The sequence below is a fragment of the Dermochelys coriacea genome, chromosome 5, assembly GCF_009764565.3.
Source record: "Dermochelys coriacea isolate rDerCor1 chromosome 5, rDerCor1.pri.v4, whole genome shotgun sequence".
Classification (NCBI taxonomy): domain Eukaryota; kingdom Metazoa; phylum Chordata; order Testudines; family Dermochelyidae; genus Dermochelys; species Dermochelys coriacea.
Window position 1 is genome coordinate 46,603,197 of NC_050072.1, and position 23,202 is coordinate 46,626,398.

General features: G+C 37.9%; 1 protein-coding gene across 6 annotated transcripts in view; it reads left to right on the plus strand.

Annotated features, from left to right (window-relative positions):
• Nucleotides 1-23,202, plus strand: part of AP3B1 (adaptor related protein complex 3 subunit beta 1) — a 334,397-nt gene that overhangs the window by 186,316 nt on the left and 124,879 nt on the right. For all 6 annotated transcript variants that reach the window (XR_006281799.1, XR_006281800.1, XM_038401874.2 and 3 more), the window contains 6 exons: nucleotides 1,668-1,765; nucleotides 3,232-3,286; nucleotides 3,369-3,440; nucleotides 6,154-6,216; nucleotides 7,160-7,292; nucleotides 14,386-14,495. Coding sequence is in view for 4 of the 6 variants with exons in the window: in XM_038401874.2 (XP_038257802.1) it covers nucleotides 1,668-1,765; nucleotides 3,232-3,286; nucleotides 3,369-3,440; nucleotides 6,154-6,216; nucleotides 7,160-7,292; nucleotides 14,386-14,495 (531 nt within the window). In the remaining 2 variants the exon portion in view is untranslated. The remainder of the gene's footprint in view (nucleotides 1-1,667; nucleotides 1,766-3,231; nucleotides 3,287-3,368; nucleotides 3,441-6,153; nucleotides 6,217-7,159; nucleotides 7,293-14,385; nucleotides 14,496-23,202) is intronic.

The following is a 23,202-nucleotide window of genomic DNA, read 5'->3' on the forward strand; positions in this document are numbered from 1 at the left end:
CTGTATCATTGACAAAGATATTCAATACTTTGGGCCAAGAACAGATCCCTGGGGACTCCACTAGAAATACATTATATGATTTCTCATTTACTTTTTGAGATCTGTCCATAAGCCAGTTTTTAGTCCATTTCATATGTGCTACATTCATTTTGTATAGTGTTTATTATTTAATAAAAATATACTGTGGCACTAAGTCAATCAAATACCTTACTGCAGTCTAAATATATTATATTAACGTAATTACCTTTATCAACTGAATTTGTAATTGCATCAGAAGTATCAAGTTTGTTTGATTGGTGTTTATAGAATCATAAAAATGTAGGGCTGGAAGGGACCTTGAAAAGTCATTTAGTCCAACCCCCTCCCTCCAGGTGTTTTTATCTACTCTGTTTTTTAAAAACCTCCAGTGAGAAGGATTCCACAACCTCCCTTGGGAATCTATTCCAGTGCTTAACTATCTGTATGCATTTTTTTTCTTAATATGTAATCTAAATGTCCTTTGTGGCAGATTATTTCTTGTTCTATCTTCAGTGGACATAGAGAATAATTGATCAGCATCTTCCTTACCACAGACCCAAATATATTTAAAACTTTTATGAGGTCCTCCATCTGTCATCTTCTCTCAAGACTAAACATGCCCAGTTTTTTAACTTTTCCTCAGGTCAGGTTTTCTAAATGTTCTGTCACTTTTTGTTACTCTCCTCTGGGCTTTCTCTAGTTTGTCCATATCTTTCTTAAAGTATGGTGCCCAACATTGGACACAGTACTCCAGCAGAGGCCTCATCAGTGCTAAGCACAGTGGAACAATTGCCTCTTGTGTCTTATGTATGACACTCCTGTTACTGTACCCCAGAATAATAGCCTTTTTTTGCAACAGCATCACATTGTTGGCTCATGTTCAATTTGAGGATGTCATTCTTTTAATTTTTGCCAGACTGTATCCCTTATGAGCCCTTTCCTGGTTTTGTTCAGAATATTAGGCTGCCTGGTTAACTAGGGTCATCCCATGTACCCTTTTAAAAATATCGGCACAACATTAGCTTTGTTTCCAGGAGGAGGAGGACCTATTAAGTTTTAAAAAGAAATTGTAATGTTTTTTACAGTCTCTTACATTTTGTTACTTGGATCACGAGCACATAACCCTACAGGTTTCCTTTCGTTGTTTTAGGTCCTTGTAGGTCATCATTAAATGTAAATACCATTGTATAGATTGATAAATATGGTAATAGGAAAAGGGTTTTGGTGATGGTATTATTGTTTAAAACTAATTAATGAACAGCTATTACTGGAGCTAGATTTTAATAAAAATAAAAAGCTTTATATAGATTTAAAGAAAGGGAATTTTTTCATTAATTTGTACTAATAAGGCTGTAAGTTCTGGTTTCTTACAAATATCAGTTTGATTAGAACTTTAGCTACATCTGATTATTTATTTATTATTGATAGGAATGTAAGTTATTCATTAGCTTAGAATTCAGAAATGAAAATATTTCCTGGCTTTTGAATCAACCCCTTGGTATCAAAGATTACAGATGCATAAATAGAAATTTAAATCTTTGTACAAGCTATGAGTGTGTAATTTTGAAGCTTGAAAGTAGAGCATGGTATATATTGTGTAGTTATTTTAAGGTAGCAGATTGTTCTGCATGTTAACATTGTATTTTCAGGTGGTGATGGCAGTTGCCCAGCTTTACTGGCACTTGGCACCAAAGTCTGAGGCTGGCATTGTTTCTAAATCCTTAGTGCGTTTACTTCGTAGCAATAGGTGGGTCAAGCTCTTTTGTTGAACTTCAAACAGAACTTACTAAACAGTTTGCCTTTGTTTTAAATTATATGTAATTGTACATCATAAATTGAGGCTTATAACGTTAGGTCTAAGCTGGTGCTTGCAAAAGCCTGCCAAAACACTTCTGGGCTTAGAGTAAACACCGATTTATACCACTAAACAGAACTTTTTTGCAGGGCTCTCCATTTATAGCATGTACACCCTAGCCATGAGCACCTCATCACTCCTAAACAGTTGTCCTCTGGGAAATGAACATAGCTGATTGCTGGGTATACACATGGGAACAGTGAAAAAAGTTAGTTTGGGCTTACATTGAACTGTTGGAAATTATAATACTTTGTAATTCTTTGGTGTCTTCATAAACATTAAATAAGATACTTGACACCCCACTCTGAGGTAGGCTATGGTAACAGCCTCCACTGAGAGGTAGAGAAACCAAGATATGGAAGTGTTTGGATTGAACCTAGACCACTTTTTGAGCCTGTAAACCAAGATATTCATAGACAAAATATTCTGTACATCGCTTTAATGTTGTATATTAGAGCTAGATAAATATTTATATTTTTGTAGTGATCTACAGTTTACCAGAATATGCACACAGCCCTCTGACAGATACCTGGGACTAGCAGCATACACTCCAAACCACTTTTTTTTTTAATTATCCTTGGAAAACTCCTTTTAAAACACCTGTTAGTTGCCAAGTATTGTCCATCACACATTTGCAGCACAAATGTTAGGTGAAGCCAAATTGTTGTCTATCACAGCAGTTTCTATAATGCAGTGAAAGAATAAACATTTTCTTTTTAGCCTCACTATCTAGAAATATGGGACCTTCTTGAGTTTTGCTGTATATCTTGCAATGCTAGCTTCAAAACTCCTAAATAAATCCGTAATTTTTTTTTTAGTTTGAGGAAAGACGTATGTCAAACAAAGGCTGCATCATTACATTGAAAAGTAATATTTTCCTTTTAAAAGTATGCAGAGGAGTTGTAGCTGTGTTGGTCCCAGGATTTTATAGGAAAGGTGGTTGACCTGAAGAAGAGCTCTGAGTAAGCTCGACAGCTTGTGTCTCTCACCAACAGAAGTGGTCCAAAAAGAGAGATTACTTCACCCACATTGTCTGCCTTTTAAAAGTGACAGTTCTAAATTTGTGCTGCAACTTGCTGTAAAACTGATGAGTGACATGCGAAATCTATCGCGCCTCAACTTTTTCTTGTTTCTTTGGCATACTTGAGTATATTTTATAAGCCAAATATACATAGTAGCTTATATGCATAGAAAGCATATTCACAGATATTTATTGAAAATTCAGCTAAAAACCTTTCAGCAATACATGTAAGTGTATCCTTTTGGTCTTAATTTTTTTTGCTTTTAATATATTGATCTCTGAATATGTAATTTTGATAAATATATTTATTCAACAGTACTCTCTCTTTAATTTTTAGGGAAGTGCAGTATATTGTTCTGCAGAATATTGCAACTATGTCAATTCAAAGAAAGGTATACCTTCTTACCATTTTCTAGATTATACTTTAAATTAAGCATAGGCACAACTACTTCTTCAATGGCTTTTATTTTTCAGGGCATGTTTGAACCTTACCTGAAGAGTTTCTATGTTAGGTCAACTGATCCAACGATGATCAAAACATCAAAGGTGTGTTTTATAATATATAATATATATATATATTTCACGTATGCACTGTATGATTGATTAGTGTTTCTAACAGGAAAGAAACATACTCTTTGACTGCTGTGAAACTCATGTCTCTCTGAATTACTCTGCTTTTTCAATCTGATTTCTACAGGTGGCATTTGGGGCAGGCAAATGAATGATTTCCAGGTACATCAGGCTAACAGATATGCTGAATGGAAATGTTGTATAAGGCAGCAATGGCTCTTTCTATCTGAAGAGGTGTCCCTTCAGAGTTACTCTGATATTACTAGTAGATATGCTTTGCTTTTCACTTCAAGATCTCAGTGCTTTATGATGGTGGGAAAGTATTATTATTCCCATTTTATAATTCAGAAAATTTGAGATACAGTCAGGGCCGACTCTAGGCACCAGCGAAGGAAGCTGGTGCCTGGGGTGGCAAATCAGAAGGAGTGGCACTTTGGCGGCGACACCTTGGTTTATTTTTTCTTCTTCGGCGGTGGCTTTTTTATTTTTCTTTTTTGGTGGCCACTTTTTTTTTTTTTGCTTCGCTGCTTCATGCGGCAAAAAAGGTAGAGCCATCCCTGGATAAAGTCACTCCGTGTGTGTGTGTGTGAGGGGTGGGGGGGGGGTCAGGTTTAGTATTGTCCAGAACTTCACTTTTCTGTGAAAAGTTGACCACAAAATTTAGGACTCAAATTAGGACATATGGTGTATATAGTGATAAACTTTTTGTCTTTCCATGTACACACAATGTACCTGTAGAGAGATGCCTGCTGTGACCTGGAACTCTTGAGTTCCATTTGTAGATCTGAACTCTATCCCTGGAACTTAAGGGACAGTCACTTAACCTTTCTGTTTTAGTTTTTCCAACTTTAAAATAAATAAGTAAATAACATAATTATGACTGGAATGCTAAATATTTCTGGCTCTTTTTCTTAAGTTTTTGTCATCTTTTCATCAGCAGACGTTTTACTAAGGCCCAGAGGTTTGAGAGAATAGTAGATGAGTTTTCTTAACTTAGTTCTGTCTTAGGTGTTGGAGAGTTCCTGATTTTAGGGGGACAGATTAGAGAACAATCCTAATATAATCTATCTTTCTTACTTGAAACTGTAAATTTAGGGCTTATGGAGGAAGTTAGCCTTTGTTTAAACTGGTGAATTGAGAACGTAAAGCTGCTCTGACCCATTCCAGTGTTAAAATGGAATGGGGGAAAGGCTTTGTGGCCTCACTTTAAAACAAATTGCTGAGCATGCTGGGAAATGGGAGGAGTCAGGGACACCTACATACAGAATCAAATCACTCTCAGAAGACAAAGGAAGAAGGCAAGGAGAAGTAGGAGGTGGTTGCCAAGCTGGGAATAACTGAGTGTTTTATAAGATGAAGAGGGCTAACCCTTATGATCTTATATTTTTGGTAAGACCTATGGTGCTTCAAGAAACTTGTACATAAAAGCAAGAGAATGGAGTGCAGCAGGGGGGAATACGGTGTGTGAGAGAGAAAAACCGATCATTTTTAATTATATATATAAAATGTTACTGTACACTTTCTGAAAAGTGCACTTTTTTATTGGGACTGATAGTAAATACTAGTCCTGTATTATTCCTGGTATTTCAGTCATGTTTTTAATTAACAGCTTACATTAAAACAAAAAATAAAACATCTCTCCTTTATTTCACCACATTTGTGGTGGATATCTGACATTCTGCTCTCTGTGTTGTGATTATTTAAAAGGTGGTGGTTAAATTGTTAAGTGCTATGAAGATGGAAAAAATGCTAACCATTACTATTAAATGCAATATGTAGTGTTTCAAAAAAGTTAATCAGTGCTAAATTGTTGTACACATCATTTAAAAAAACATTTAAAAAATTACTCCTAAAACTCAAGTGCTCAAGTATGCAGACCTGTCAAACTTCCCACTTTAATATGGGGACACCTGCAGTTTGTTGTTCCGTTAGAACCAGACAATTAGTCAAAACTCTTCTAAATCCAGATACATGTCTCGTTCGGTTACTGAGTTCATATTACCAGCTCTTTCTCTTGCTATGTTCTGCATTCAGATTGCATTGGCGCTCTCCAATATGGGGAACTTCCTGCTTCAGTGTTGATACAGCCTCGAAACTTTTGATGTGGTACACAGGTGTAGCATATCAGGAGTGATTTTATCTTTTTCCTCACCAAAAATTAGGGAGAGACTTTTGAGGGTGAGCTGTAATTTCTCAAAACAGAATTTGATGAATATTATGGAAGCACCTGTTTCCCTCAAATAAGGACTCTTGATCACAGCTGCTTTGAGAATGAGTTATGGAAATTTCATTCATTGCTCTCTGGCACTTATCTCTTTCTCCTCCCACTCCTCAACCTAATCATGTCCTATGCTTCTTTTTTTCTTTGTTTTGTCTACATCATGTTGGAAAACACGTCACCAAAAGCGTTTCTGCTCCACTTGTTATAAGGTGGCTAGTTATATAGCTACAGCTAGTGGGAAATGCAGGGCTGAGCCTACTGTGTTGCTTTGAAAGCACATTCTTTAGGTTCTGGAGGACGTTAACATTTCAGGGTACTGCAGATTTCTGCCTAAACTATTAAGTGTTCTGTTAAGTTTTAAGTGGTACTCTTTCTTGTAGATAAAATACAATATGCATATAATTTCTAAAAAAATGTTTTCTACTTATTTTAATGAACTTATAATAAAATATCTCTTCTCTCCTTCAGCTTGAAATCTTGACAAATTTAGCAAATGAGGCCAACATATCAACACTACTTCGAGAATTTCAGGTCTGTACACAATTCAAGAGTATTCTGGCATAAATTGTATTCTGTTAACATATTACATATATTATAAAGTTTCTGTAGATGAACTTGGAAATTTTTAAATGATAGTCCTGTTGCTGTATAAGATGCTCTTTTGAATGGAACAGAGACTGTTTGTGTGATACAACTATAGAGCTTTTCTGGGGTGTAGGAACGAATTCTTTTAACTGTGTTTTGCTTTGAACATTGCTGCATACTACTATCGGTTGTAGAGAGGCAAAAATGTAAGGAATGAAACTCAAATGTTTATTAAAACAAATCCTGCCAAGCGAATTCCATTGTTAAGCTGGGTTAAGAAGACAATATTTTAGATTTAGCAACATTTGGTCACTGTCACTGGCTGCTAATTCCTCTTCTTTAAATAATTGGAATAGAGTAAAGTGTTATCTACTATATATTTCCTGTTACTTTATACATCTTTGCCAGATGTGCAGTCTGTAGTGTCAACAGTGTGTGTCCTTTCTCTCTTCCTCTCATTTTCATTCCTCCGGTTCTCAGGCTGGGCTTCCCCAAAAGAAACTGGTTCTTTTTTCAGACAGGTTGGTTATTCATAGATTTACAGATGCAGCTAGTTAAATGGACTGAAACCTTCTGGAAGAGTGAGCTCATCAACCTCCTTCAGCCTTGCACTCAAACTAATTTCTGTTTTTGGATGATTACCTTTTCTCTGCCCTCCCCCCATCTTCTCCCCCCCCCACGTCAGAAACCTGTGTCATCACAGGTGACAGAAGCTGGCAAGACAGTACGTTCTTAAAACATATAAAGGATAGCAGCATAATTTCTAACGTGCAATGTAGCTTTGTAAATTAAATATACTCTAAAGTACATTTATTTAATACAGATAATAAGGTAAGTTTCCAGTTAATAAGACCAGTGTGTTGACTAATGGAAATCCTGTTTTCTCCAGACCTACGTAAAAAGCCAAGATAAACAATTTGCTGCAGCTACAATTCAGGCTATAGGCAGATGTGCAACCAACATCTCAGAAGTGACTGACACATGCCTTAATGGCTTAGTGTGTTTGTTGTCCAACAGAGATGGTAAGCTAACTGTTCTGTTTGTGTTTTTGAGTTACTTGATATCTTGAATCATCATCTTGGCAGGGTCCACAGGTAACAACAGATTTTAAAAGTATATTGAATCATGATGTCTGTTTGAAGTCAATTGGCATGGCTATGGAATAACAAACTCAGCTAGACACATGGAACATTGCTTGGTTTATCCTGTGAATTAAAATTGTTTTCATAGTTTGACTCCCCACTCTGTTTTAAAGAAATCAGTGCCTTACTCCCAGTGTGCAGTTACACTGACACCTGTAATTGTTCAAAATGTAGTAATTAATTATATACAATGTGTTTCACAGCAAATAGTAGTTTAATATTTTGTCTAATAGTATGTTCCATTGCATTAAAACAGTTAGCCTGCAGAGGGTGCTAAAAGCAGGGGAATGGCATTTTGTACATATAAATGGTGAAATCAAAGAGCATATTAAACAGTTTTAGAATAGGCAGCTCCAGACTTGGTTTGGTTTTGTAATTTAGCTTCCTATTAATTTTATACACAAAATAGAACAGTTACAAATCGCTTAGGAGTACAAGGAGTGACTATAGGCCAAATAGAATACTGTAGCAAAACACTACAAATCTGTCTTTGACAAAGGCTCTGGTAGTTAGTGTAGTTATATAATAATCTCACAGAAGGAAACAAATAAGGAAATTGCACTTACTGTCTGTTAATATAAGATACAGTGTGTTTGGCAAAATCTACTTGGAAATACTCAAGTCTTCAGAGGAGTGAGCTTTAAAGACAAACTTACTAACTGGGACTAATGATACAGAAGAGGGATAAATAATATTAGTTAAAATGTTCAAAGTTAGGTTCCTGAATTCATGTTTATGCACCTAAATAGGAGGCCTGATTATTTTTCTTTCAATGGTGCTAAGCTCCTATTGCTTCCATTGATTTCAGTGGGGTTTGTGGGAGCTCAGCATTTCGAAAAAATCAGACCACTTATATTAGGTACCTAAATATGAATTTAGGAGCTTAATTTTAGACACTAAGGTTTGAATATTTTGGCTATTACATCTATAGATCTTTTCACTCGGGGACCTCAAAGTAGTGTACAAACATTAATTTATTTAGATCAGTTTTTTGTAAAGGCAAATGAGGCCTTAATTTAATTCAATCGCTAAAAGCATCAAACAGTTTTGGAATATTTTATTTCAGTTACTTGTATATCCATTTTTTTTTTTTTGTTTTTGTGGCTGGCGGCCCTGAATAACAGAGTATGGGTTTTCCTTCTCTTCTCATGCCCTCTACCTTTCTGGCTAAATGAAAACGTTTCTTCCAGCGTTCTCCTTCCTTTACTTCATGTTAGTAGGGAATATTTTCATCCATCTAATAGCCTGGGCTGCTAGTCATTTTGCTAAGGATTTCTTAGTCATTTCTGAACAGTTTTGTTCACCTAATATTTCTGAAAAGCTTTGAGCTACGAGCTACCAGGAGATATAGTAACTATAGAGGTTGTCTTCTCATCGCTTACGGGCTTAATTGAAAGTAATGATCATCCTCTCATGATGTTTTCAGCTTTTAGAAGTTTGTGATGTCCATCTTACAATCACTTCTAAATCAGGAACTGCTCCCAAACAAACAGGTGTTGGAAGGTTGTCAGCACTTTTTATTAAGCATCGCTACTGGTCCTTTGCTCCATATCTCTGCTGTAACAACACTGTCCTTTTGACTTCTTTCAAATCAGTTGAATGACATGTAGTTGGTCATACAAGAGGGCACAAGAAACCCCTACTTGCCTGTAGCACACCTGTGCAAGAATTTATCATAATTTGGAGTCAGGGCACACAGGAATGGTGCATGAGTGGGTTAAAGTTTTGGTAATGACCCAGCTTGCTCTGCGCTCTTTCTGCTAAGTTTCAATCTTGAGCAATTTTCAGGACCCGATTTACAAGTTTCTGTGAACAGAAGCTTACATAATAGCACTTTTACATATACAAACAGAATCAAAATCCAACACAGATTCCCCCCTCTCTCTTTTCCCACCCTTGTTTGTGGAAGGTATGGCAAGGCTTAGAATTGGTCTTTCTCATTTCCTTGTGATTTCCTCAGCACATCAGAAGTTCTGCCTGCTCTCCTGTCTTCTCTGTGAAAACTCCCACGTGATTGCTAGATTTCTTGAAGCAATTGCTTTGCTAAGGTGGGGTTCTATGGTGCTGTTCCCATTAAGATTGAGAAACTAATTCCAAACCTGTTGGAGATAGGATATGAAGCCACTTCTTTGTTCTGTCCTGAGTGTACAAACTAGAATTCCAGTAAGTTTACTTTCTGAGGTGACCTAGCTACTTGTTCTGTTTCAGGTTGTGCCAAGCTTATACAAATACATTAATTTTTTTTAAAAAAGTTAGAGTATGAAAATGCAATTACAGTGCATAGAGTTTTAACATTTCCTATTTTTCTGGGAGGTAAGTATCAGTTTGAACAAGTATGCCCTGTTCTTCATAAGGGGAATAACACTGGAGCTGGTGATATCTTATCAGTAATTAAGTAAAAGAGAACTTTAACTGTGCATATTGTATTAAACAAAATATATATTTACTTGGTTTAAGGGTCAAAGTAATGTGGTAGTGCGTGGAAAAGTATCAACAAGGTCAAAGCTTGGAGTCTGGAAAGGGTTGCCAAATATCCACACAGCCAGCAAATTTGTTACAGAAGAAGTTTGATGTTTAATTCCAGCTATTTGCCTACCCTTTCATTGTCTCAGATAGGTGCTTTATACTGCCTTTCTGTGGTTCAAAGAGGCTGTACCCTCCAAATGAGTGTACTTGCAATAAATAAATCTTAGCCTCTTTTAAAATGCCTTTTACACAAATTCTATAATACGCATGAAATAGCCTCTTCAGTTTCATATTTACTTGCTTCAGCCCTCAGTTAACATATATAACTAATTAACCTTATTTTCCTAGTAAAATGTGTTTATCATACAAAATGCTGCACTGGAAGTTGGAGCCTCTTTTGAAGCTCTTGTTTTTTCCAGTGCCATTTTAATATTCTGTATGTTTTTCCTAAATAATTTATTTGTGGATTTCTGAATGATGTTGGAGTGGTTAAATTCTCACTTGGGAAAATTATTGTAATTCGTACCATTCAAAATGTGGTTCGCTGTTTGATTTTTTTTGTTTTCAGCTATACCACTATGGATTACTACAATGGAATTTTGTGTGACTGAACACAGTATGGTTTTGATGAGTTGTGATACTGTCAAAGGTTTTTTTTAGTGATTGTGTTTCCTGCGTTAAATACTCATTCCAATATTGTGCAGAAATCTTTTGCCAAAGCTTGCAGTAGTGATTTGAGAATGTTATGATTAGTGGTCAGTGACTTGGTGTAGAGAATTGAGAAGCTGCTGATACATCTCACAATTTCTGTTTGTCCAGACAGTCCTCACCAGAATACCTTTTTATATTTATTGTTTCCAAGTTCCCAAATCTCCTAGGTGAACTGTTTCATTCAGAAGCACCTGTTGATGTTTTTGGAATTAATACTTCATTTACCATTACATTTCTTATAATCTCTTTTACTTTAGTTCTAACTCCAGTATCCCTGTGGAGTACTGCTATACTGTGTCTACAGTCTAGATGTTTTGTGTTACCTCTGATTCTTTCATTACATTCTATGTTGCTCAATCTGTATTTGAACTTCAACTAATTTTTGTTCATAGACTGGCAGATGAATATGTAACTGTATATAGCTTTCCTTGTTTTGATTAATGCTCATCACACATTGTATTAATTTTATAAGATTATATCTTTTCATCCTAATGTTACTGCTTGATTTTCACTTCTGAGATGTTAAACCACCTAACTCGGGTGGGCAAAGCCGGATCTGGCCTGCGGGATTGCCCGCTGTGATGCCGCAGGCCCCACACCGTTCTCAGAAGCGGCCGGCACCACATTTCTGCAGCCCCTTGCCTTCAGGCACTGCCCCCCACAGCTCCCATTAGCCGGGAACAGGGAACCACAGCCAACGGGCACTTCAGGGGAGGTACCTGGAGGCGTGGCCAGGGCAGTGCTCAGAGCCCTGCGGCCCCTCTCCCCCAGGGGCCGCACAGGGATGTGGTGCCGGATGCTTCCCGGAGTGGCGCGCAGGCAGGCAGGGAGCATGCCAGTGCACGCCACTGCCCCCCAGAGCCGCTTTAGGTAAGCAGTGCTGGGCCGGAGCCCGAACTGCTGCTGCACTCTGCACCCCATCCCTCTGTCCTGAGCCCCCTGTCGCTTCCCAAACCCCTCCTGCACCCCAACCCGTGCCGCACCCATCCTGCAGCCCAACCCCCTTCCCTGAGCCCCCTCATACACCCCGCACACCTCCTCTGCCCCAATCCCTTGCCCTGAGCCCCTTCCTGCACACTGCACCCCCCTCCCACACCCCAACCCCCTGCTTTGGCCCTGCATACAATTTCCCCACCCAGATGTGGCCCTCGGGCCAAAAAGTTTGCCCACCCCGACCAAACTGTTGTTTTTATGCCAATATATTAATATATTTACCAGTATGTCTTGCTGGTTTTTGAACCCTCCCTATTCAGAAAATAAACTTCATAGTGCACCTGCTTATTATTCTAGATTACTTCCAATTGTATTCTGATATTAATTTATTTTGTTCTGATTTGTACTTTACTTTTAACATTTTTATTGGTAGCTATATTCTTTTAACAGGAATCATGTCAGTTCATCTGCTTTATAGTTCCAATTCAGTACTTCAGACTTGCTCCTTCTATCATATACATTTATTTGCTCCTAATTGCTTCTGCAAAGTGGTTCCTATAGTGATATTTCATACATTTCTTTGTACATAACTTACATTGAACTTTATCATGTACATTTCCACAATGCCTGTGACTTTTAAGCAAATCTTAGAACCCATCTTAGTAGTTAGGTCTTGGTTTAAATTAATTTTCTTTTCTTGTATAAACACTTGACTTTTACGCATAATTTTATTAGTTTGACGTAGTATAATCTTTTTTTAACAAAGTATACTGAATAATTAACTTTCATTTTGTTGGTCTGCAGTTTCTATTGTTCTGTGTATATCACTGCACTTAAAGTTGTGATAGCATTTTGACATTATCTTATTACTTTTCATAGGAAGGAAAAAGATCAGATGTTATCAGTGCTTGAAAAATTTAAAAACACTGAGCCGAAGGGCCTGTGCCTATTATCCTTGATTGATACAGAAGATGGCAGGGTGGGGATATTGGGACTCCTAGGCAGCACCTTTTGTGGAAGTGATTACTTTCCAAACTTTGTATTATATGGACACAAACTGCTTTAGATAGTCCTTGTTTTAATTTGCTGTTCAGTTACTCTCATTACTAAGTGGCATTCAAGGAAAATATGTTATTACAAGGATTATTTGGGGGAATTCTGTTTTTTTACCCTCCAAACTACTTACAGGTTTGGTGAAAAATTCACACTTGACAAGTTTGACGCTTTTTACTTTTTCTTTCATTGTAATTTTTGACAATAGTGAAGGGGACAAAATGCTCTCCAAAATAACCTGGATGGTAAGATTGCGTAAATCTTTGGTGTCCGTGGAGCAGATGTATTTTGAAATTTAGGGTTTTTTCTACATAGGGATTCTCAGGAAGATTAACCTGTATTAAATGAAGGTATGAATTTAAAGTGGAGTACTTACATTGCATTAAATCCCTGTTTGGACAGTCTCATTCAGAATGAAAGTGGCCTTAATTCGGTTTAGCTTAATTTGATCCACTTTAACTTCACACTTTTTAGTTAGTATGGATTAACTTCCTGTCCCCATGCTGATAAGCCTTGATTTTTGTCTCTAATCATGTAATTTTAACCTTGATTCAAGAAATTAGTTTGGAGAAATGACTCAGTTGTCATGTCAAATGGAGGATGACATATAAAGCTGGGGCCTAAAATTTAAGCTCTTCAGACGTTCAAGAGGTATCCATGGATAGCTACAGCTGTAATTTTTAAAACAAAAATCCACCAATGTGAGCTCTTCTAATTTCTAGATGACCATGGTAATGTTTAAGGGATTTCTTTCCCCCAATACACTTCTTTTGTACATATTTCCTTTTCTTTCTGATTACTGATGTAAATTGAAAATGAACAGTCCATGTGTTGGATTAACTATTCAAATACAAGGATGTTATGATCTGTTTGGGAAAATATAAATTTACTTTTCCCCAATGATTGTTTTCAAAGTGCATGTACAGTATGAGGAAAAATAATTGTCTGCTTTTTCTAGTGGACATGAAAATTAGAATTATAGTGAACTTCTGTTACATTAGTCAGTCTTGTTTGTTTGTTTGTTTGTTTTATTTTTGCTTTTGTTTCAACCTTGACTATGTTTGACTTTTCTTCATTTTTCCTAACATGAGTTTATTCTTGCATAGAAGCCTACCTCTGCACCAGTGAGGGTTTTTCATCTTCAAAAATTGCATATTTCAAACAAGTTGATCAGGCTGCGAATGTTACTTGTTACAGTAGTTAAGCATTCCAGTGCATGACTTGGACATAAATCTTCAAACAGCTTGCCTATTTAGGATCCTCATTTGAATGTACTAGAGATTAGATTATGGAATTGGGAGAGAGGATGGGGGGAGGGAGGGTGAATGTGCAAATGCAGTGTTTTGCTATTTTTACTGTTTGTTGAATTAGCTGGCAATTTTCTGAACAACCTATATTTCTTTGAGAGTCCATTAAATACTACAATTTAATTATGTGGAATAGGTATTTGTGCCTCTATAATGACTTATTTAAAAATAGAAAAATTAAGTACAGACACATTAAAACTTAATTAAAAGGAATCATCAAGAAGTGGGTATAATAAGACATGCTTTTGTTATCTCTTACCATGATCCATCCATCCTCTTTTTTTCCTCTCATAACTTGCTAGTAGGAGCAGGGTCTGTCTTCAGATTTATAAAAGATCTGCACATTTATGTTACTATTATAAATTAAATTAGTTCTGCAGTTAAACTGGTTAGATCATTTACAGTTTTGAAACAGTTGCTGATAATTTTGTGCACGTGATTTGTATTCCATCTGCATAAACACTTTTAAAATAAATTTTATAACTTGTTTTTGTCTTTATCAGAAATAGTAGTTGCTGAAAGTGTAGTTGTCATTAAGAAACTTCTACAAACACAGCCCGCACACCATGGTGAAATTATTAAACATATGGCAAAGCTCTTGGACACTATTACTGTGAGTATTTATGCATACTTCTGTATTTTCTATGCTAACTAATTAAAATTGTAATACTGCTGGTGAACTTGGACCAGAAATGGAAACAGATACATTAGAGAAATGGAACATTTATCTTAGGTAAGAGATGGAATAGAAGCTGTCAAGTGGTCTCAGTTTGTTTCTTAGAAGTGGGAAGATATTTAAGAAGAAGATATTTTAAAATGGTAATGTCAATAATACCTTATGCTAAGCTGAAGATTACTCCTGAGGGTAAAATTCTGAAAGTTTTATTTGTCAATAAATAAAGGCAGAAGCTTCAGCATGGCAGTGGGGAGCACAGGCCACCAGCTGCACAAAGGTGGAAGATCATCCTGCAGCCTCCCCACTCCCAGGACATGGACTTAGCTGTGAGGCTGCACCCAACACAGCACAAGGCCTGGGCCTGCCCCAGAAACACTCTGAGGCCATGTCCCTCTGCACCAGGTGTGGGGCAGATAGGCTCAACCAGGCAGAATGCAAGTTTGGAGGGGCTCCGTGTAGGGGGATCCAAGTGTGGGGTGAAAGGATTCTGTGTGGGACAATCTGGGTGCAGACAGCTCAGTGGGGGGGTCTAGGTGTGTGGGGATTGGATGCACAGAGGTTTGTTGGGGAATTCCAGGGGCAATGGGATTCTGCAGGGGTTTCCAGGTAAAGGTTGTTGGGGCTCAGCAGAGGGGTCTGGGTGTGGGGTCTCAGCAGGGGCGGGCAGGGTCTGGGTGTTGGGCAAGTGGGGCTTGGTGCAGTGGGGTCTGGGTGCAGCTAGTTGGCAGTCAGTGGTCTAGGGATCTGGATGTGGGGACTCAGGGTGGTGCATCAGCGTGGGGGTTTGAGTTCAGGGAACTCAGTGGGGGGTGGTCTGGATGAAGGGGTGGGGATCTGGAGGCAGGAGGTTTGGGTGCAGAGGTTGTGATTCAGTGGGGTGGGGTTCGGCTATGGAGGGTTAAGGGGGTTCTGGATGTCCTGGGTAAGGCTTGGCAGGGGTGTCTGGGTATGGGAGGTCCAGATGCACAGGGGTTGGGTGGATGGGGAGCAGCTCCCCATACAGTGACCCCTCCCCTCAAGCTGAGGAGTGATGGGGGGGCAGGAAACAGGGGAGGATACTGAGCTTCGTGCAGCTGGGAGAGGTTTCTGGGGGTGGGTCTGACACAGCCCTAGCCACTCTTTGCTGGGGAAGAAGAAGGTCCTGTCCTCTGCTGCCTCAGCCCAGCTGGGACTAGCAGCTGATCCCAGCTCAGGGTAGGAGCCAGTGGCTGGGGTGTCCCCAGCCCCATTGTGATGTACCTCTCCGCTGGTTGCTCTGGGTGCCTGAAACATTGAACCTGCGCTGCTAGGGAGTGGTGCATGACTGCTTTTGCAGTTTCACTTGGCTTCCCTGTCAGAAAGTCAGTCATTTTTCTGCAGGGAAGCAAAGAAATCTGCAGGGGGACATGAATTCTACACACATGCAGTGGTGCAGAATTCCCCTAGGAGTAGAAGATGGAGGGATACTTTAGGGCAAGAAATATGAGTTTAATATGGAAAATATAGCTGCAGCGGGGCAGCTACGCTGGTGAACTTTCAGGAAACTTTTTCTTATTTAAGTATTTGTTTTCACGTTTGTTATTTCCAAATAATATTTTTCCTTCGAGGGATAATTTTTATTTTACCTTCATATGATGCAAAACACATGAGCTACGTGCTCATTGCTCTGTGTTAGACTTCTCACTGATCTCTTGGCCATTAATGATCCTGTGGCACTTATCAGTAGAGTTGGGGTATTATCTTCTGTGTGCTAGGTTAAATCAAAGTTTGGGTAACTACACTCTTGTTGTTGCAATTGTTAATGGTGCACTTCACTTCCTGTTTTAAACTGTGGTGTAGTGAATGGTCTACAATGCATTAAGTTTCATAAGGGATGGAGAGTAATATGGCTCAGTGTTAATTTAGCATTTTTTAAATTGCAGTATGATTTCTTAAAGTATTTAAATATAAATCACATAAACTAAAATATTTGAGTCTTTTTTTGGATAAGACAAAGTTCTCATGGCTTGTACATCAAAACACAATTTAATCTCATCTTCTGTAAGGATCGTTCAAACCCTGTATAAAAATTTAGAATGATTACTGTTCTATTAAAATGTTCATGGCTTCACTCATATCAAACACGTATTAATGGATAAGGAAAGATTCAGAATAGCCTGAATATAAGCATTTGCAAAAACAGATTCATTCAAACAGGATTGGATTAATCAAATAAAATTTTATTAGCGCTCGTATCTGCAGTATTTAAGTCTTGCTGAATACCGCAAATATCTCTATTATTTTGCATCTGAGTGCGCCTCCCCTCGGTTTTTCTGCCCTTGTTCATTGGCGTCCAGTGTAATATTGGATCAAAATCTATGTTAATCATGCTAATTTTGAAGCCCCCTCAGGGATTGAGTCAAGTTACTGAAGGGATTGCATCACTTTGTGTAATCGTGACCTCCCACCACAGCTAAACTCTGCTGGAACAGTGGAACTGTTAACCTTGAGTGAGGCTTGCATGTCCATGAGATGGAGCATCCTTAGTGACTAGGAATCTAGAAGTATCTCCCAGAACGAGTATGACCATGAAAATTATTTAACATAGTGTCCCCTTCCTTGGCCTTTTGGCTGTCAGACTATCATCTCCTGCACCCCAGTTCTATTCCTAAAGTTTATTAGGGAGAGTAGTAAAACGATCCCTGCATTTCAGGTTTAACGAGTGACCTGTGCTTTCCCCTGGCTCTGCAAGTGTGAGAAGCAGATGACAGAATATTGTTGCGATGTGGGATTGTATTACAGTAGGTTTGATATGTTTATATATCGTACAGTAGCAAGACATTTTTAACTAGCTACAGGGCTTGAGCTCCTGATTTGGGATATGGTGGAGGGTTTAAAACTATCTTTTAAAATATAAGTTTTAAGAGAGATGAAATCAGAGTCGACTCTAAGGGCAAGTCTACAATACAAAATTAAGTCGACCTAAGTTACGTTGACTACAGCCATCACAGTAATTACATCACTTTTGCATGTCCACACTACATTCCTTGTGTTGACAGTGTGCGTCCTCACCAGGAGCGCTTGCACCGATTCAGTGGTCACTGATGCATTGTGGGACAGCTTCTGAAAGGCAGCAACAGTTGATGTAAGCAATGCAGTGTCTGCACTGACACTGCGTTGACCTAACTACATCAACCTAAGCCCTACGCCTTTTGTTGGAGGTGGAGTTAAGTTGGTGTAGTGAGTGAGTTACATCGGTGGAAGCTGCATTTTAGTGTATACACTTATACAGTTAGGTCGACATAAGCAGCCTTACATCGACCTAACTCAGTGTGGACCAGGCTTATGTGGGAAGTGATTATTATAATTTTTCTAGTGGTCAGCTTAAAGAAATTTCCTCTGTGGGCTGATTATTCCATAATTGTTCACTATGTGGTTTTCTTGTACTTTCTTTGGAAGCATCAGATACCAGTCCCTATCAAAGACTTAATAATGGACTGGCATTTTTCTAGACTTTAGACTACTAAGAAGTTATCACTCCCTTAGAAAGTTACTGTCCCATTTTCATGATAAGAGCTTTGTTAATTAAACTCCTCTGCTGGAGTCAAATGTGCTGGATCATCAAGAATAAGGCCTACTGCCTGTCCCTAAGAGCCCTGTCTCTTTCAGGGCAGGCCTTGAATGAGATAGAGTATTCTTCTGTGTAGCCAACTAGTTTTAGATTGACTTATTTTCCTTTAAAAAATCAATAATAGGAAATTAAATTAAATTAAATTATGTTAAGAGATTTTTAAGAATGCACAGTTAAGATTGCAAATGTCAGGTAATGCCAAGTTAAGATTGCATGCAAATCTTTAATAACATAACCATGTATTATTTCTCATATAATGCATTATAATATCCATTTTTTTGACAAACTTCCAAGGTGGTCAGTGAATGAAGTCAGGGATCTTAAAAGCTCAGTATAAGAACTAAAATGAAACAGGATTCAGTGTTTGCATGTGGCACACATTTCCCTTGCTTTTCCATGTATTAGTGTGGAACATTTAGCTCATAATTGCAAAAATACATACTTTTTTTATTGCACAAAGGGTTGACAGCTAAAATAACATCTCTGCCTCAATGAATGCTGTGTGAGACATTAAGCAAGGATTTAAAAATTTTTTTTTTTTGAAAAAGGAGTGGTCAGGATTTTTTTCATTTGTTTAGCTTGGAAACAGTCGTCTCTCGTAAGTTGGTTTCAAGATTCTTTAGTGAAACTAGAAAAGATGTACTTGCCTACTATCCTGTTTCCCCTTCTTAAATTGTATGGCGGAAAGTGGCTAACTTAAGTATAAGTGAGGATTGGAACTTCCAGTTATTGTAAAAATACATATATGATTGATGTAAGAGTTTGGTATTTTAGGAAATGGTGGCATAAAGAAAAACAGAGTAAAATACTGTGAGCTACATTGAGCTTTCATATAAATGGGGCAAATATTTTTGTCCCAGCTTATAAAAGAGTTGAATTTGACCCTGTGAAAATGATGACAAAAATTAAAGGAATAAAATAAAAACAAGACACTTATCATTAGAAAATAATTCCTTTTAATCTATTCCAATATACTTTCCTTGAATGTGTGTTTATAGTTTTGTTAGGGTATTTTTGTTTGTTTTAATGGGTACAAATTGGACAGTGTGCCATTTGTGCATTCGGAGTTTGTTATAAATTTCACCTGTGTTGGGCTGATGGGTTTGTCATTTTCAGTGAGGAAATGCCTAGTGGACACTGAATTCAGGAAGAAAAATCCTTTACAGCAATGTTGCTCTGAGGTGTCACCCGATATGAAATGTACTAGTTCTTGTGGAAGTTTCCTCAGTCATTTAAAAGGTATAGGACAGCAAGCTAAATATGTATGACCAAATATAAAGCAGTGTTAGAAAGTTCAATAAGAAATAATTACAGAGCTGTTTGAGGCCATGCTAAGATTCAGTCTCTCGTTTACAAGAAATTCTGAGCAAGTCCATGTTTTGTACCCTCTGCATGACTAGAACTCATCATATGGTATTCTTTAAAAATCATTAGTTTCCTTTTACCCTACTTGTTCCTGTTATCACTTGTAGTATGTCTGAACTTAGCTCATAAGCTCTTTTGGGCAGGAACCCAGGTCTTTTTCTATGTTTTGTAGAGTGCTTAGCTATATAAATATATTATTCAATACAGCTGTGTGCCAACCCCTTCCCTTCACACATCTCAAGAACCCTCACTTTCTAACTTTGAGATGTACCTGAAAAATGTGGCAGCTTTAGTAGTTGAAGATATTAAACAAGGAAAACCTCTCAAACTCAAGCTCTTTAAAAATGATAGTATTCATTGCCAGCCAAGTTAAACATTAAGTAGACAATCTGTCATCACCCTTAACAATTTAATATTTAGCAAACTGTGGGTGAGAAACCTATGTGATGATCGTCTTGATGTGAGATCTGCTGTTTTTAAAAAAAAAAAGCGTGGGGGGGTGACAGCAGCCTTAATTAATATATCTAATAGCACCAACATTAAAAAAAAAATTGTGTGGAAAGAGCACAGTATGTGTACTTACGGGGCACAGTATGTGTACTGCAGAACAGTGACATGATTCAAAGGAATCAATGCCTGAATGCTCACCCATAAATTTGACAGCACTTTGGAATAGCTAAGATCCTCATTAATTATCTTTTTTTTGCGGTGCTCTGACATATCCACATTCTATGTTATCCTTCTTATGAAATCACAGGGTGGATGTTCAAAAACTGTTGGAATGTCTTGCATTTTTCAGTACAGAAAAAAAAATAGACTAGACTGAAATCTCAAAATCAATCCTCTATAAGGGGTTTAGAGGCATTTTTTGTTAAAAGTTGGTAACATTTTCTAACATAATTTGAACTTGCTGATTTTGAAAATGGTTGTTACCAAGCTGAATTTTGAATGTAATTTATTTGCAAGCTCAAACTTGCAAATAAATATGCCACCAAACTACACCAGAAATGTTTGTTTTACCAACTATGTCCATGTACCTGTCAGTAAAATCAAACTATTTGGCATAATTCCTTTTCATTCTATTAAGAACAGAAATGAGAAGAGACACTTCATAGTTTTAACACACATTGCACCCTAATATTCAACTTTTTGTAGCAGTTTAGTCATCTGTATATCATAATATTAGAAATAAGTTAATCATAACACAGAAGTTTATTTTCCTGCAACATGTGAAATCATTTTCTTGCATGCTTAGTATTTGTTTTATAGTTGCATAATGACTTGTGGTTGGAGTATAATTAATATAGAAGAGATGGTAGTGGGATATTTTTTTACAAATAGAGGGAGGCACCATAAGTTAGAGGAGGTGGTGGTTTATGACATTCATATTGGTTACAGCTATAGGTAAACCATAGAACCAGTAAAAAGAAAAGGAGTACTTGTGGCACCTTAGAGACTAACAAATTTATTAGAGCATAAGCTTTCGTGAGCTACAGCTCACTTCATCGGATGCATAGAACCAGTAGTAAGTCTCAGGAGATCCACTCCAGTTTCCTAAAGTCTATGCATTATTTGTCAAGAATCAGGTAAAGGAGACATGCATGAAGCAAGTGAAGAAGGATTGTATAGAATAAGGGAGGCAACGGCCATTTGAAAGAAACCACAAGATGTCAAATATAGAGGCCATTAACAGAATTGAGTTAATCTTTCATTCAGAACAGATGGTATCAGTTATGTGGCACAGAAAATGCTGTGCCCAATACACTGACAAAGTTAATATCCAGAGGCTACAGAAAGCAAGAGCATCTGCAACAAGTGTATCGTGTGGCAAGTTGTAGTGATCTCAGTAAAGACACCAGTGTCCATAGTACAAGAGAGTCCAGTTCTGTGAAACCTCCTGCCTGGAGATGTTGCAAGTTTTTTGTCAAGAAGTACTCCCACAAAGAGATTCATCTCTGCAACTACATTCAAGATAAGTGAACAGATCATGCAAACAGCAGTATTTGACTACAAAATGAGTGATCATTTAGCTGGAGTAAATTACCTCATAGCTGCTGAAGGCCAGTACCACCTGACTTGTTACATCCTGTTTATGAAGTCTGTGATGAGAAGGAATGAAGGCACAAAATTTACTGACACAGCAGTGCTTTGGCTTCAAAATGAGCTTCAAAAAGCAGCCAGTCAAGGCCGTGTTTTTGAGCTACCTGAAGTTTGGCATTGTTACTGCAATCTTGCAAAGGAAACTGTCATTGAAATTCCACACACTTAATTTTACATCATTCGTAGATCATCATTCAAGGAAAATCTCCAAAATCATATTGGGATTTTATTTCAATTCACTTCCTTGCCTGATTGGTCGCATGCTGCGAGACAAACACTCATGTCCAGCCAAGTATAAATATGTACCTGTCTCTCAAATGATGAGATGACCATTCCCAAGAAGACACATTTGTCACTCGTACATGTTGCACCGAAAATTTCACACCCTGGCCACAAAGGTTTCTTTGTCAGTGAGGATGATGCATCACCAAGACTTGTTCAGATTGCCTATACATGTTCCTCCACTTGCTGTATGAAGACCAATCTTTTCTTGAGGGCAATGCTGATGAAGAGAACCTTAAGAAACAAGCATCAGTGAAATTCAAGGTGCTTAGTGTAGCTCATTATATATTGTGTGAACGGTGGAAGGTAATAGACATCAAAGCATATTGGTCTTGGGTGCACCCTCCATCAGGCAACTGGGCAAAACAACTTATTCTGCTTTTTCTTGAGTCTGTCCACTGTATGTATTATGAAGGAATCTTAAAGGTGGACAAAGCCTTAGCAGAGAAAACCGAGCTAACAATGGATGATGAGAATGGTTGCTGCTGTTCCTCCTAATCGGATTCCCAAGAAATGTATTCACTATGTAGCTGACAATATTAATGTACATCTCTGAATGGCAAAAACACATTTCATAAACCCAAATTGCTGCTTGGCAAAGATGACTTGCCCCAATCTGATGTTTATTGATCTAAAGTAATCAAACAACAGCACACTTGGTGTTCCTGATTTAGGTGACACAATCATACCAGCCAGTGTAAGAAATGATGAAGCTAAACCAGTATTCAAGGACCCTGTTCGCAAAGAGTGGTACTCTGAATCTGAATAAAACTGAATATCTGCAGTGAAGGCAAGAGCCTTTGATATGGCTTTTTATCATTAAACTTCAAAATGAGGATGCGGATGGACACATGACAACAGAACCAGTAATAACTACCATTGGATACTCATCAGTCATTCAAGCCCCTGCCCATGAGCTAGACACTCTTGTTACTTTTGCACAGGGATGCAAATATGTCATCAGTGCATGGACATCAGTACATGGTTCTAACAGTTGATGAAGCTCTGTACTGTACACCGATGGAACTAAAGTGGGCTACACCAGAGTACAGAGAGTGGCTTATTTCATGATTAGGAAGCCTTCATGTCTGAATGAACTTTCAAAAACTCTAAGGTCAGCACCCACAGGCTTTGGAGTTAGCAGATGCCTGGATTGAAGGTGATGGTTTTTAGCCCAAACTCAACAGAACAAGCTAGGAATGGCAAGTCATATGCTAAAGCAATGCAGGCTCACAAATTGACATTTCAAGCACTGTGGAGCCTGCTTCTTCCACAGCTCTTGGACTTCATAGAAACACATGATCAGGA